The following is a 15130-nucleotide window of genomic DNA, read 5'->3' as shown; positions in this document are numbered from 1 at the left end:
GAGAGGGACAGAAGCGGGAGCCATTTTTACAAAGCTCTAAGTTTGTAAGGAGCTTGAACTTCTATTCCTTCAAGATTCTGCTCAAATATTATCTCTTCTTGAGATTTCTCGGTGCTCCATTTTTATCCTGGTAAAGTGATACGGCAATGCCACAGGATCACTGTCTCAACAATGTCGTTCTGCAAACAGCAACCTCCTCCAAGCTTTCCTTAACCTTTTCACTTTTGAACTAGTTATCCAGCAAGTTATGAGACAACAAAGTTATGGGAATTTTAAGTATTTTCGCATAATTACTTAACTGATATGAATTCCCCATGTGGCTCAGTGTAGCTTCCTCTTGCCTCTGATGATTTTAACAATATTTCTCCCATCCCATTTCCTACCCTGCCCCCGCCACCATCACAGTCAATTCATCAAACCAGGAAGCATCCTACACTAATTGGGACACGAGAAAAGTAGGACTTGGTCATGGCCCATGAGAGGATCACTGTCTAATAATGGGGGCAGTGGGGGAAACAGACAAGTACACAGACAAAGAGTACAAGGTGATCAGCGTTATGCAGAGAGCAAAAAAGGGCGATGGAAGCACAAAAGGGTTATATGGTGGAGGGTGGTGTCAGAGAAGGCATCTTAGAGGATGTTACAAATAAAAGCTGAGTCTAGAATGAAAAGTATATATAGTCAGGTGAAGAAGAGGGGTAGAACATTCCAGGAAGATGAAACCAAATGTGCAAAGCCCCCAAAACATGAAATATCCCCGAGTTCTTGGAGAACTGGATTATGTGGGAAGAGCAGCAGAGGGAGAGGGAAGGGATGCCAGAGGTCTTGAGAATCATTCTGAGGAGCCCGCCTTTACCTAAAGACTGCAAGATGTGTGAGGAGGATGTGTTTCGGGGGTATTGGTGTAGTAGTGGGGATGGACAGAAAGGGCCCAGCCTCTACTCACCATACTTATTTAAATCTCCCTCATTGCTTTGCTAATTAATTTCCTTACCAGCCAAGTTCAAGGTCTGAAAAGATATCTATGTCCAGAGATGGGGGGGGCATAGGCTGAGTGTAGGCTCACACATGACAGCTGTATTTTTTAACAGTTAATTTTTAAAATTTTGAGGTTAAGTTTAGATTTATAGAACAATTGCAAAAACAGTACAGAGAATTCCCGTATACTCTACACCCAGCTTCCCCTTCTGTTAACTAAGCTTACATAGCCATAGATCATTCATCAAAACTAGAAAATTAACTTTGGTAGAACACTATTCACCAAAGACTTTATTCAGATTTTCCCAGTTCTATTAATGTCCCTTTTCTGTTCCAGAATCCAATCCAGGATCTCACAATGCATGTAGCAGTTATGTTTCCATAGTCTCCTCCAATCTGTGACAGTTGCTTAGTCTTTCCTTATCTTTTGTGACCTTGGCACTTATGGAGAGTATTTTGTAGAATGCCAGTTATTTTGAAGAATATTGCTCAATTTGGGCTTGTATGTTTTCTCATGATGAGACTGGGGATAAATCTATCCATCCCTGTGTGTGTATATGTGCATATGTATATGTGTGCCCTTCTTAGTGATCATATCAGGGGGTACATGATGTCAATGTAAACACACTGATGTTCTCTTGATCCTTTGGCTAAAGTGATATCTGTCAGAATTCTCTACTGAAATGTACTATTTTTCTCTTTGTAATTACTAAATATTCTGAGACTATTCTAAATATTCTGTTTCTGTTCAAACCCATGCTCTCTTATTTTAGCATCCATCAGTGGATCTTGCCTATAGCAACTACTATGGTGTTCTAATGGTGATTTTCTATTTCCCTCATTTTTTCAACACTTACTAGAATTCCTCTGTAAGGAAGAATCATCATTCCTCTATTTATTCAGTTCATTTTATCAGTATGAACTCATGGATATTTAATTCTTTGGGTTATAAACTAATATATATATATATATATATATATATATATATATATATAGCACCTTCTAACTTTCCGGCACCACAAGATGCTCCAGACTCATCTTATAGTATTCCCTGCCTCAGCCCTAAAATTAACCAGTTCTCCAAGGACTTCTGATTCCTTTTATTGATATTTAGAAACCAAGATATGGACGCTAGGTGCTCGTTACTATTGGGGGTGTCATTGCTTCTAGCCCTTCTCAATGGCTGAGCTACGAAATATATGTATGTATACCAACTCATGTATCTACACACACATCTATATTTTTTTAATCTATCTAAACATGACTCCATATTACAATAACCTCTGACTCCAATCTAGTACCAGAGGTGTCATTCTAGCCTTCCCCTTTCCTGATTTATAACTTCTTTCCCTGATGTGAGAAACCCAACTCTCATTATCAACAGTTTATTTCCTTATTTGTTCAACCCTAGTATACAAAGTAGTAAAAGAATTCCTAAACCATAACCTTGAGAGAATCAAATTTATAAACCAGAGTGCTTTGTTTGTATACAGTTCTTTTTGTCTTCAGTTTTAACAGTATACAGTCAAAACACTATTTTCCAAGGCCAGCTCCTTTCTTCCTCGTTCCCTTCAGTGTGGCTATGTGATTTATTTGTAATATTAGACTCGTTTGCTAAATGCTACAGTCTCTCTCCACCCCCGCCCACCATACTGGTTGCTTAAAAAAAATTTATATACAGTGAAATTCACTTCTTTTGTGGTGCTCAGTTCTATAGCTTTTGACAGATGCATAAAATTATGTGTCAAACATCATAGTTCCATCACCCCAAAAATACTCCAGCGGCAACTGCAATTTTAATTCTGCTTTCTCAGCACCAACCAGGAGGTGGCAGGGTTTCTCTCTGAGACGCAGCCTTCACCATGCAACTGAGCCTGTCTGCTCTGCATGCAAACGGGCCTAGGAAGGCAGCTCTACATCCCTCACACCTCATGTGTCATCTTCTCCTGGCTATGGTTAGAGGGGTTATGTTGGGTAAGCTTCTTCCTCCCTGGAAGAGGCAAGTTTGGCTGAAAGCCTCAGAATCTCACACTCTTGAATGAATAAGCAGGACGATTCATCAGAGAGAGTAGTCAAGAAAGCAACTCATAAATACGCTTTGATAAAATACTCTCGGGCTTCCCTGGTGGTGCAGTGGTTGAGAGTCCGCCTGTCGATGCAGGGGACACAGGTTCGTGCCCCGGTCCGGGAAGATCCCACATGCTGCAGAGTGGCTAGGCCCGTGAGCCATGGCCGCTGAGCCTGTGTGTCCAGAGCCTGTGCTCCATAACGGGAGAGGCCACTCGTAAATTAAAAAAAAAAAAAAAAAAAAATACTCTCAGTGAAGGCAACAAAGGAAGATGAGAAAACTGTAGACCAAAACCAAGTCAGATGACCAGACTCTCTCTTCAATACATTACTTGGTGGCTTGTAAGGATTTCTGCAGGAGTAAACTGATAGTGGGGAAGGGAGAGGATTTCTAGGTAGCAGAAGGAAACTAGCACAGGCAGGACAGTGCAAGGCATGCTTGAGGTACAGTAAATTCTGGACAAATGAGGTTAGAAACATAGGGGACAAAGTTGGTTACAGTTTAAATGCCCTATGAAATGTTTTTATCATTTGGTAAATATAGCACATTCCAACACGCAACTAGTTATCCCATACAGTAGACATGTGAAGCAGTAACACTGTTGTCCATGTGGTTAGGTACAAGTTTTGCTTGATTAATAACAAATTACATTTTAAAAATTATTAACTGTCAATACAACAACCACTAATCCAACTACTTGTAAGTCATTTTACCTCCCTAAGCTGCCTCTGTTAACTGAGGGTAATAGTTAACATAGGGTTGTTGTGTGTATTTAATGAGATAATGCATAGAAAGTATACAAGACTTTTTGGTACACACAATGCTCAGTAAATATTAGTATTGTAAGTAAATTATAAATGACCTATATTTACCTAAATGCCCTTCTATATCTCTCTTACCTCTCTTCATAATAGGCAAGTTTTCAAAAAAATCTTATTATCCCATACACAATTAAAAAAACCAGTCTTTAGTGTCTGCTACAAAACCAATTTGAACAATTCATTAAATCTGACTAATCCCCACCCCATACTACTACTATAAGCTCTTAATACCTCGCTGGGTATTTTATATACATAGTCATATTTAATCCTCTACTGAGCTCTGAAAGTTAAGTATTATCATACCATTTTAAAGGTAAGATTTAGCATCAGAGACATAAAGCAAACTGCCCAAGGTCACAGAGCTAGTCTGTCACCAACCTCTCCCCTCCTGAACCTCTATTCTTTTACTGAACTACACTGCAAGGCTCTCCACCCTCCATGAGAATACTCCTAAAGTTCTGACATTGGCCCTCTTTCTCTTCTGTATCCAAGTTCCCTCTTTGGGTGATTTCTACCCACTAACAAAACTTTACCACCTCTATGCCAATAGCTCCACAAACTTCTACTTGTAAGCAGGACTTTTCAGCTCAGTTCCAATCCGACTTCCTTAGTGGACATCTATGTGTGTGTCCTTCTCAGGTACTTCAAATTCAGCACCTACCAAGGTCAACATTTTGCCCCATTCTTTTATTAATTAATTTACTTTTTTTTTTTTTTTTTTGCGGTACACGGGCCTCTCACTGTTGTGGCCTCTCCCGTTGCGGAGCACAGGCTTTGGACTCGCAGGCTCAGTGGCCATGGCTCACGGGCCCAGCCGCTCCACGGCATGTGGGATCTTCTCAGACCGGGGCACGAACCCGTGTCCCCTGCATCGGCAGGCGGACTCTCAACCACTGTGCCACCAGGGAAGCCCCAATTAATTTACTTTAATTCGAATTATCAGCTTCAACCTCTGGTACTGCCCAATAGTCAGTATGTCACCAACTCCTATCAGGTGAGCTTCTCCCACATCTCCCCATCTGTGCCATTACTTTCCCCTCCTCCTCTCCTTCAGATCCTTCATACCTTTCTTGTGCACTCTTCTAAATACTTTCTAAGTGTTTTTTCTGCTTCCCCCACCCCAATCCATTCTTCAAAGCTGCCCTCTGGATTAACCCCCTTAGAATATTGGTTTATTCATGTCATCTTAGGCTAATGGCTCTTGGAAAACTTCCCAATAAATCCCAAATTCTTCACCAACCTGGATGCAGATTTCTGGGTATGCCCAACCTGAGTATGCCATGCTTATACCAAACAAAATGATAACACATTCAGGGGACCTACTGCCTTCCTGCCATTTCATATAAAATTCCTGCTTCCTTTCATCATGCCCTGAAAAAAGAACTAGTGGAGTATATTAATACTACTTAGTACCTGATTGTTAATTGGGGTCTTGTCACATGGACCCTGTGCATTCATTCTCACAGGATCCTTAACATCTCACCAGTCTTTTCTCCTACCTAATCTGGGAGATCCCTGTAGGCAGATTCATTTTTGGGTTATGAGTACACAGTACAAGTGCAGGCTTGGGAAATGAATAACTCCAAGGCTTAATGGCTGACGCTAAAGATAAAGTGATGGGTGAAGTGTGGGTAGCAGAGCCACAAGCACCACTCACCCTTCCGGTTCATCCCCATCTGGAGGCATTTGAGCAGGCGGCAGTACTGGCACCTGTTCCTCTGCTTCCGAGACATGACACAGTTCTTGTCACGACTGCACCGATATACCCGCTTGTTGCAAATGCTCCGCTTGAAAAACCCTTTGCACCCCTCACAGGAGATGATTCCATAGTGCAAGCCTGTGGCGCGGTCCCCACAAATGAGACAGGTTCGTTGTTCAGCCCGATCATCTGGAACAGAAATTGAACATATGCAAGTTAGAACACAGTGGAAATAATGGCTTTAAGCCTGCAGATCTAAAATTAGCAACCCTGGATAGACCCAGAACATTACTCTCTCCAGGCTAACTGGCAAAGAGGTGGCATCTTTAAAGCCCTTGTTGTAGGAACAGACTCCTGCATCTACCTGTAGATACCACAAACATAGCCTAACTAAAAAAAGAACTCACATTCCTTCCTCTGAGTTTCATCATCACTTGGACCAGTAACCAAGTCAGAAACCTGGAAGGTATCTTTGACTCCTCCTTCTCCCTTACCTTCTTTAGCAACAGCCCATCACTTCTACCCTGTAGGAAGGTGGTAAGGATTACTTACCATGTATGTAAGTGCCCAGCATATGGTATATACCCAATAAATGACAGTTATAATTATTAACAAGCGAAGAAGCTTCCAGGCCCAGCTAAGCCATCCATGCATCCAATAGATATATACTGAGCAACTATTCTCTTCTAGGCACTGTTGTAAGGCATGGATACAGCAATGAATAAAAGACCCTGGTGAAGCTTACATTCCAGCAGAACATCTACTCTGTGTCCAGGCGCTGTACTAGGTATTGGGTATTCAGAAATAAATCATCATAATCCCCATAGTCAAGGAACTCACTGTCTAGCAACAAACAAATTAGTCAAAGCAGAAATTCAGGCTGGAATATAGCTCTTCACTTCCTCTTTGGACCAAGCAAATTCCACTTTGGACCAAGCAACTGCCAAGGAACAGGCATATGACCAAAAAAAGTGCCTTGGTGAACTATGTCAGACCTTGGTAGCGGGTCCAAGAAACCTCCAGCAGAGAAAGACAAATACCATATTATATTACTTAGAAAACAAACTTCTGGTTACCAAAGGGGAAAGGGAGGAGGGAGGGATAAACTGGGAATCTGGGATTAACAAATACATGCTACTATATATAAAATAGATAACAAGGACCTACTGTGTAGCACAGAGAACTATATTCATTGTCTTGTAATAACCTATAATGGAAAAGAATCTAAATATGTATATAACCAAATCACTCTGCTGTACACCTGAACACTGTAAATCAACTATATACCTCAATTAAAAAAACAAAAAGGAGGGCTTCCCTGGTGGCGCAGTGGTTGAGAGTCCGCCTGCCGATGCAGGGGACACGGGTTCGTGCCCCGGTCTGGGAGGATCCCACATGCCGCGGAGCGGCTGGGCCCGTGAGCCATGGCCGCTGAGCCTGCGCGTCCGGGGCCTGTCCTCCGCAACGGGAGAGGCCACAACAGTGAGAGGCCCGCGTAACGCATAAAAAAAAAAAAAAAAAAAAAAAAAAAAAAAAAAAAAGGAAAAAAGAAACCTCCTGCAAAGATTCTGATCTGTGCCAAGCACCTAACACGTGTTATCGTGCTGAATCATCACAACAAACCTAACTGAGGTACCCTTATTTTACAGCTGAGGAAACTCATGAAGCTCATGAGGTAGTATCACTCTTCAACAGTCACCCATCTAGTAAGAAAGGGAACTAGGGCTGGAACCCCCAAAGTCTATGTACCTAACCAACATACTCTGTGGCCACGGCAAGGCGAATCTATCCGTTCTACGCAGGTAAGTCAGGCCCTTCCCTTGGGAAACACACAAACACACACACAGCTTAAAAAAAGCCAAGGTCTCCCTTTGTAAATGAACAAACAGAAAGAAGCAAACTGTCCCAAATGGTGCTTGTCCAGATGTCAGATAGAGATTTCTGCACCTCTGATTCTTATAAAGGACTTGAAGGGTATTTAAAGTATGTTTACATTCATTATCTCACTTGTACCAAGACCAGGGCATGGATTATTTTTATCTTATAGATACGGCAAAGAAAATTCGGTGAGTACCAAGCGTGTACCATGCAGTGTTCAAGAGGTTTTTACTGTCTTATTTATTCATCTCAATGACTGTGAGAGGTATCTTTATCCCCATATTACAGAATCAAGAATCTTAAGAGTTAAGTAAGGGCCTTAGAAATTGGCTCCAACAGACCTTTATTTGAGGCATGAAATGAACTCCCTCTACGATATTCTAAGACAAGGGGTTGGAACTCTACTTGCACATATCCAGTGACTCAGTAAGGTACTTCATTCCATTCATTCCGTTTTAGATAGTTTTAATGGTTCAAAAGCTTTTCTTTACACTGAGCCAAAGTCTATTAACCTGAAGCTTTCCTCATTGCCCTGAGTTATGTGCTCACGGGCAAAAAATAAATGTATAACCTAGCCTAGTTCATATACCAACCATTCAGAGATTTAAAGATAAGTGGGGTTCCTAATTTTTCTTCTCCTATTTCTTATTCTTAATCATATAGTATCAAAATTTCTTGTTAAACAAAGTATCCAGAACTAAATGGTTTGATTTTCTCAATTTAAGACTCAATTAGTTTTGTTTATGTATCTGCAGCTGTCAACACCAGTATATACATAGTATTTTATAATTATCAATGCTATGCTATAAAAATGCTACACATTTTATAATGGGAAAAAAATGAAGCTTAAAGAGGTAAGGAAATTTAATTGGTTATATAATCAGGAGTGGAACTGAAATTAGAATTCAAGACTTTCTGATTTTGAGACTGATGAATTTCCAATCCCCCCCTACATTTAATTCACATCTGGTTCACAGACATCTAAATCCTGAAGTATTTATCACATATTAACATTAACGCATGTCTTTCTTATTCCATTCTTGGGAAGTGTAGGATTTCTAAACCCAATGGTAGGACTTTACACTCGTCTTTGATCAAATTTATCTTTATATAAGAAATTCTATGTGTCATTCTGGTCTATGGAACTCTTTGGGGATCTGGTCCTGCCATCCAGTATATTAGTTATTTCTCACTCCTCCTTTTCTCTAATATTGTATGGTCAATATTAGATCATTTTCATTTCCAACCTTAAAACAATATTCAACAGAAATGTGGCCTCAGGCAAGCTGTTGGAGCCCCTTCTCAATCTGACTTAACCAAATTAACCAGCTGGAAACAGCTGTTCAACTAGTTTTGTCTGTTAATTAGGCCAGACATTTCTCTATCTTATACATAAGGATATCATGTTATACGCCTCACTGAAATTTGTCTATCTTTTACATAAGCATATCATGTTATGTTCCTCACATGAAATCTGAAATTTCAGATTCATTACATCTACAGTATTCTTTTACTAGTGAGCCTAACAACACAAAGGAGATGTTCATAACCATATGGCACTCTTAATCTATTCAATGTTCTTAATCTGTTAGTCTACCTGAAAATATAACGGGGAAAAAAAAATCAGGCAAATAAGCGCTTCAAAGTAGAGACTATGGGAACATAGCCAATATTTTATAATTTTAAATGGAGTATAATCTACAAAAATATTGAATCACTATGTTGTACACTTGAAACTAATATTGTAAATCAACCATAATTGAATTTAAAAAATATATATAAAACAACACCACCAACAGAAACAATAGCAACAAAAACAAAGTAGAAACTATGGCTCTTAGTAACTTTAATGCTCAGTAAGATAACAGACACAGTTGTTGATGAAAATCTGAGGGTTTGAAAAATGATAGGTATTTAAAACTCTGAACAAGGCAGCTTGCTATCTACAAAAATAGCAATGGGTTAAAAAATAGTAGGAGAGAAGACTTACTAATTTATCAGAGAAGTTCAATGTTTGTCTTGATCAGGAATACTAGAAGGTAGAAGGGCTCAGACAGTGTACTCTAAAAATACCATTTCCTATGAACAGGAGCCAGGACTCCTAAGAGAAATGGTTGATTTCAGGTTTGAGGCAGAATGTATACAAGATGAGTCTTGTACTACCCAAGACTAATAATGGGGTTATGTCAAAAGGATACAGGGAGCAACATAAAAGCCTCCCTTAAATGGAGCAGATTATGCATCAAAAAGAATGATGGCAATGGATTAAAACACTTCAGATATAAAAATCAATGAGTTCATAATAATATTAAAAAGAAAAACTTCATTAGTTACCACTGGAGGTTTCTAGGACACCAATTCAGTATTCTGAAAATTGATGAATGAAGGGAAAAAAAATCAAACATTAAAGTAAAAACTATTGGAATCTTCCTCTTTTGCTCTCCTCCCCATGAGTAAGAGAAGAGAGGAGGGTGAACACTAAGACAGTTTTTAAGAACTTTAAACTTTAATTGGGAAGACTGGCATTAGGTAAACAGATTTGCCTGGCAGTCAAGGGAAGAGGCTTGGGTGGGGAGGTAGAGTTGAACTCGGGCCCCATGGCAAGGTAAGTCTCAACTCAATGATGGAAAGGAAAGAGACAACTGTCAGCTCTACAAAATCTTCTGAGCAGAGGCAGTAGAACATAGAGATTAAGAACTTGGTCTCTAAAGTCAGAATCCTTGCGTTCAAATCTAGGCTCTATGACTTACTTCCTGTGTGACTTTGGAAAGCTTCTTAACCTCTCCAGAGGTACCTCAGTTCCTAGTCTATAAAATGTGGGTCATACTACCTTCTTCAAGGAACTGTTGTGAGAATCAATGAGTTAACAGATTACCTATAAATGACATGGAGCTCTAGCTTCCTCATGGTCTGTATTAGAATGAGACAGCTTTATGAACTCTAAAGTACTAGACAATATTGTTGACTGTCTTTTTTTTTTTCCTAACTTAAAAAAACTTGAAAAATTCCACTAGCACAAAGGAGGAGTATTCAGTCAGTCTGGTGGCAGGGTAAGGTAATAACAGATTTCCTAGAGGAGGCGAGTTCTGAAGTATGCCTATCAGTTAGACAAGTGAAAGGAGAGGAGGGTATAAGCAGAAGAAACAACTGGCATATAAAGTAATGTCTCAATTTTGGCGCTAGAAACCTCTAACTTGGGTTTTCCTCAAAACAATCTCATTCATTTCTAGAATAGCCAATATAGTTTACTAAGCTTCAGCAAGACTAACTCAAGATGAGTTACCCAGAAATATCCACAGATACAACATCAAGTTATGTCCTACCCCTCTATATGTAAAAGTCATAATTTGCCCAGAATTTTTTTCCTGCAAGATGTTCTCAAGGATGCTTGCTGGTTACTCATGAGAAATAAATGTAACCACACATGGGCATTGTTAGAAAGGAAGGTAACATGCTTGTCTTTGCTACAGTCTTTCAAAACTTAGAAACAATCTTAAGAATTTATTTTTAATCAGAAATGATTCTAAGGCAGGTAACAGGAACTATCATATAATTTTCATTTCTTCACACATTAACACACTTGTGTAGAGAGAGAAGGGCTAATACAGAGCTCAGTTAGGGTCACTATGAACACAGATTAATCTTCAGAGGCAGAAACATCAAGTTCAAAGGAAATAATGAAAATGATGAATAAGCAGCTGATATGGTTGGCTTAGAAGATTAATAACAATCTGAACCAGGTAAGAGCCCTAGCAACATCTCTTCAGGGTACCAATGACACGTGCCCGCTCACACAAATCGATGTTCCTGTTTCTACATCATTTAGCAAGAACAAAAAGTAAATGAATACAAGGATATTTATAAATGAATCTATCTGGTCATCAATCTGACCAGAATTTTACAATACTAAGGTTCTTGTTTTATAAAAGTGGCAGGACCCCTTAGTTACACCTAACCAAGATTATACTGTAGTAGTAAGTCTCAATCAAAAACATTAACAGTGGGCTTCCCTGGTGGCGCAGTGCTTAAGAATCCACCTGCCAATGCAGGGGACACAGGTTTGAGCCCTAGTCCAGGAAGATCCCACATGCCGCAGAGCAACTAAGCCCGTGCGCCACAACTACTGAGCCTGCACTCTAGAGGCTGCGAGCCACAACTACTGAAGCCCGCACACCTAGAGCTCGTGCTCTGCAACAAGAGAAGCCACTGCAATGAGAAGCCTGCGCACCGCAACCAACAGTAGCCCCCGGTAGCTGCAAGTAGAGAAAGCCTGCGTACAGCAAAAAAGACCCAACTCAGCCAAAAATAAATAAATAAATATATTAAAAGAAAAAAGAAAACCATTAACAGTAACATCTGGTACCATGACTGCTACATAGAAGAAGCTCATCTTGTTGAATGAATGAATGAATGAATAAATGAATAAATACTATGGCTTAGTGCAGTGTTTTCGAAATTATGTCATAACCCATAGCATCACGACTAGCATTTTTAGAAAAAATGAAAGAAAATATCAAAGTGCATCACATGTAGTAAGGGTAAATATTGTGAAACCTTCCTTTCAATTAAAGTGTGTGCATTTTATGTCTGTGTGTACATGTGTGCAGTGGATCACAATGTACTATGGATCAAATTGTAAAAAGTTTAAAATACACTGATTTTGTGGTTAAGACACACTGGGTATGAATTCCAGCTCTGCCACATCCTAGCTTTGTTAACTGTGGACACACAACTCAGTTCTCTTAAGTCTCATTATCAACTGTAAAATAGAGATAACAATAGTACTCACCTCATGCAGTTGCTAGGGAATAAACGATTATAGGTAATGACAACAGCCATCATGTACCTGGTGCTTATTATGTAACAAGTTCTGTTCTATATGTGTCACATATAATAATTCGCTCATTCCTCACAACTCTATTATCCCCATTTTGTAGATGTAAAAGACTGAGGCACACATAGGATAAAAAATATGCCCCAGGTCCTCAACAGGACCTAGCTATCTAGTGGGTAGCAGAGCCAGGATTCTAAGCAGACAATCTTGAACCAGGATCTGAGACCTTTCATACTACACTATACTGCTTAATACAATTCCTAATATACAGTAAATACAGTAAATGTCAGTTGCGCTACTGTTATTAAAGATACATTTCCTGTAATATCAGAACCTGATAAAAAATTGCAACTTATGGAACATTCTGGAAAGTATTTTGTTTAAAAACAATCCATCTTAAAAGCAATAAATAGTGCTTTAATTAAAAAAAAGAAAAGGCTTTGATAGAAATCAAATTATTATTATTGAACTCTTGGCAAATTAGGAATAGAAAATAAACTTGCTTAATATAATAAAGACTATCTAAACAAACCTGTACCAAATATCATACTTAATGGTGAAATGCTTTAAAAAACCTTTTCTTTTGAGATTGGAAGACAAGGATGGCCCATTATCAATACCTTCATTCAACATTGTACTGGAGGTTCTAGCAAGCACAGTAAAATTTAAAAAAAAATACAAAAACGAACTATATTTCTATCCCAGCCACAAACAGAAATGAAATTTCAAAAGATGCCATTTACAATAGCATATAAACATACCTAACTAGGTAACATACCTAAACATACTAAACATATAAAATACCTAGGTTGCAATCTAATAAAGACATATAAGATCTCTATGTAAAAATTTTAATATACTTATTTAATGTGAAATATTTCTAAGATAAATTGAAGAAGATTTCAGTAAATGGACAGGTATGTTATGATCATAGATTGGAAGAGTTATTATTGTAAAGATCTACAGAGTCAGTAAAATTCCATTCAAAATCCCAGTTCTGTGTGTGTGTGTGTCTATACCTGACAAGCTAATTCTAAATGTATATGTAAATGCAAAAGAACAAAAATAGCACAAATACTTAAGAAAAAATAAGATGACTTTATCTACCACATATCAATATTCATTTTACAGCTATAGTAATTAAGATATCTTTTACTAGCTCACAGGTAGACAAACAGACCAAAGGAACTGAATGGAGAATCCTACAACATCATCATACATATATGGATATTTAATTTATGATATGAGTGGCACTGCAGAGCAGTGAGGAAAATACAATTCTTTTCCATGAACAATGTTGGGACAATCAGATACCTAATATGGAAAAAAAATAGAAACTTGATCCTACCTCACCCCATGCAAAATGTTTAATTCCAAGTAGATAGCAGACCCAAGTATCAAAAGCAAAATAAGGGCTTCCCTGGTGGCGCAGTGGTTGTGAGTCCGCCTGCTGATGCAGGGGACGTGGGTTCGTGCCCCGGTCCGGGAAGATCCCACATGCCGCGGAGCGGCTGGGCCCGTGAGCCATGGCCGCTGAGCCTGCGCGTTCAGAGCCTACGCTCTGCAACGGGAGAGGCCACAGCAGTGAGAGGCCCGTGTACTGCCAAAAAAAAAAAAAAAAGCAAAATAATATACCACTCAGAAGATAATAAAGAAGAATATCTTCATGATTTTGGGATAGGAAGAGATTTCTGAAACAGGCCATAAAAAGCACGAACATAAAGGAAAACATTAATAAAATTGGACTTCATTAAAATGAAGAACTTCAAGAGAGTGATAAGGCAAGCCACAGTGTGAAAGAAGATATAAGCAATACACACAACCTAGAGTGCTCACATCCAGCACATGTAAAATTCTTTTACATCAATAAGAAAAAAGCAACCCAGTAGAAAACTGGGCAAGAGACCTGAACAGGCATTTCACAAAGGAGGCTATCCATATAATCAATAAACTTATGAAAAGATGTTCAAACCTATCAGTAATCAAAGACATGCAAATTAAGACATACAAATTAAAACCATAGTGATACACTATTACACATCCATTAGAATGGCTAAAAATTAAAAATGACTTCAAGCTATGGTGGCAATTTGGAAAAACTAACTTTCACATACCATTGGTAGAAGTGTTTTACTGGTACAACTACTATAGAAGTGTGTCATTATTAGAGTTGAAGATACACCTTATCTTATGACCCATCCCAGGTACATACCCAACAGAAATACATGCACATGTGTATTAGAAGACAAGTTCAAAGATGTTCACAGCAACATGCTTTATAAAAGTCCCAAATTAAAAATTACCATACATTCATCAACTTACTGTAGATAAACAGTGTAATTCGTACAATATAATACTTTACAGCAGTAAAGATATTTGAACTACTGCAACAGCATAGATGACGCATACAAACAGTGTTGGGTAAAAGAAACCAGGAAAAAAAGAATGCATACTGTAGGATTCCATTTGTATTAAGTAAGTTAAAACAACAACAGCAACAACAATAACAAACAAGCAATAGAGGGGAAAGAGACACAGAGTGAAGAGAGTGCTGGGGTGGAGAGAAGCTTTTGGATCCTGTCAAGGTTCTATTTCTTGATTTGAGTGGTGCCTGTTTTATATTAATTCATTAGGCTGTAAATTTGTGTTTTATTTACTTTTCTCTAAGTGTTATATTTCACAATAAAAAGGTTGAAAACAAAAGATAGCAGGGCACTTCAGGAAAGGAAAAGGACATCATCAATACTAAAATGAAAGAACACAAACGTAAGGTGTGTTTGAAGGAACTGCATAGGATATTATAGTTAAGTAGAGAGGAATGGTCAGAGATAAGTCCAGAAAGCTAGTTTGGA

At 38.7% G+C, this 15130-nt stretch overlaps 1 protein-coding gene across 2 annotated transcripts in view; it reads right to left on the bottom strand.

Annotated features, from left to right (window-relative positions):
* The window catches only part of NR6A1 (nuclear receptor subfamily 6 group A member 1), a 204422-nt gene that overhangs the window by 30370 nt on the left and 158922 nt on the right, over positions 1-15130 (bottom strand). For both annotated transcript variants that reach the window (XM_032635714.1, XM_032635715.1), the window contains exon 3: positions 5525-5755. In XM_032635714.1, the coding sequence (XP_032491605.1) occupies positions 5525-5755 (231 nt within the window). The remainder of the gene's footprint in view (positions 1-5524; positions 5756-15130) is intronic.

This window comes from Phocoena sinus, chromosome 6, assembly GCF_008692025.1.
Source record: "Phocoena sinus isolate mPhoSin1 chromosome 6, mPhoSin1.pri, whole genome shotgun sequence".
NCBI classification, from domain to species: domain Eukaryota; kingdom Metazoa; phylum Chordata; class Mammalia; order Artiodactyla; family Phocoenidae; genus Phocoena; species Phocoena sinus.
The sequence above is the reverse complement of the archived record's forward strand: the minus strand, read 5'-3'. Positions and strand labels throughout refer to the sequence as shown.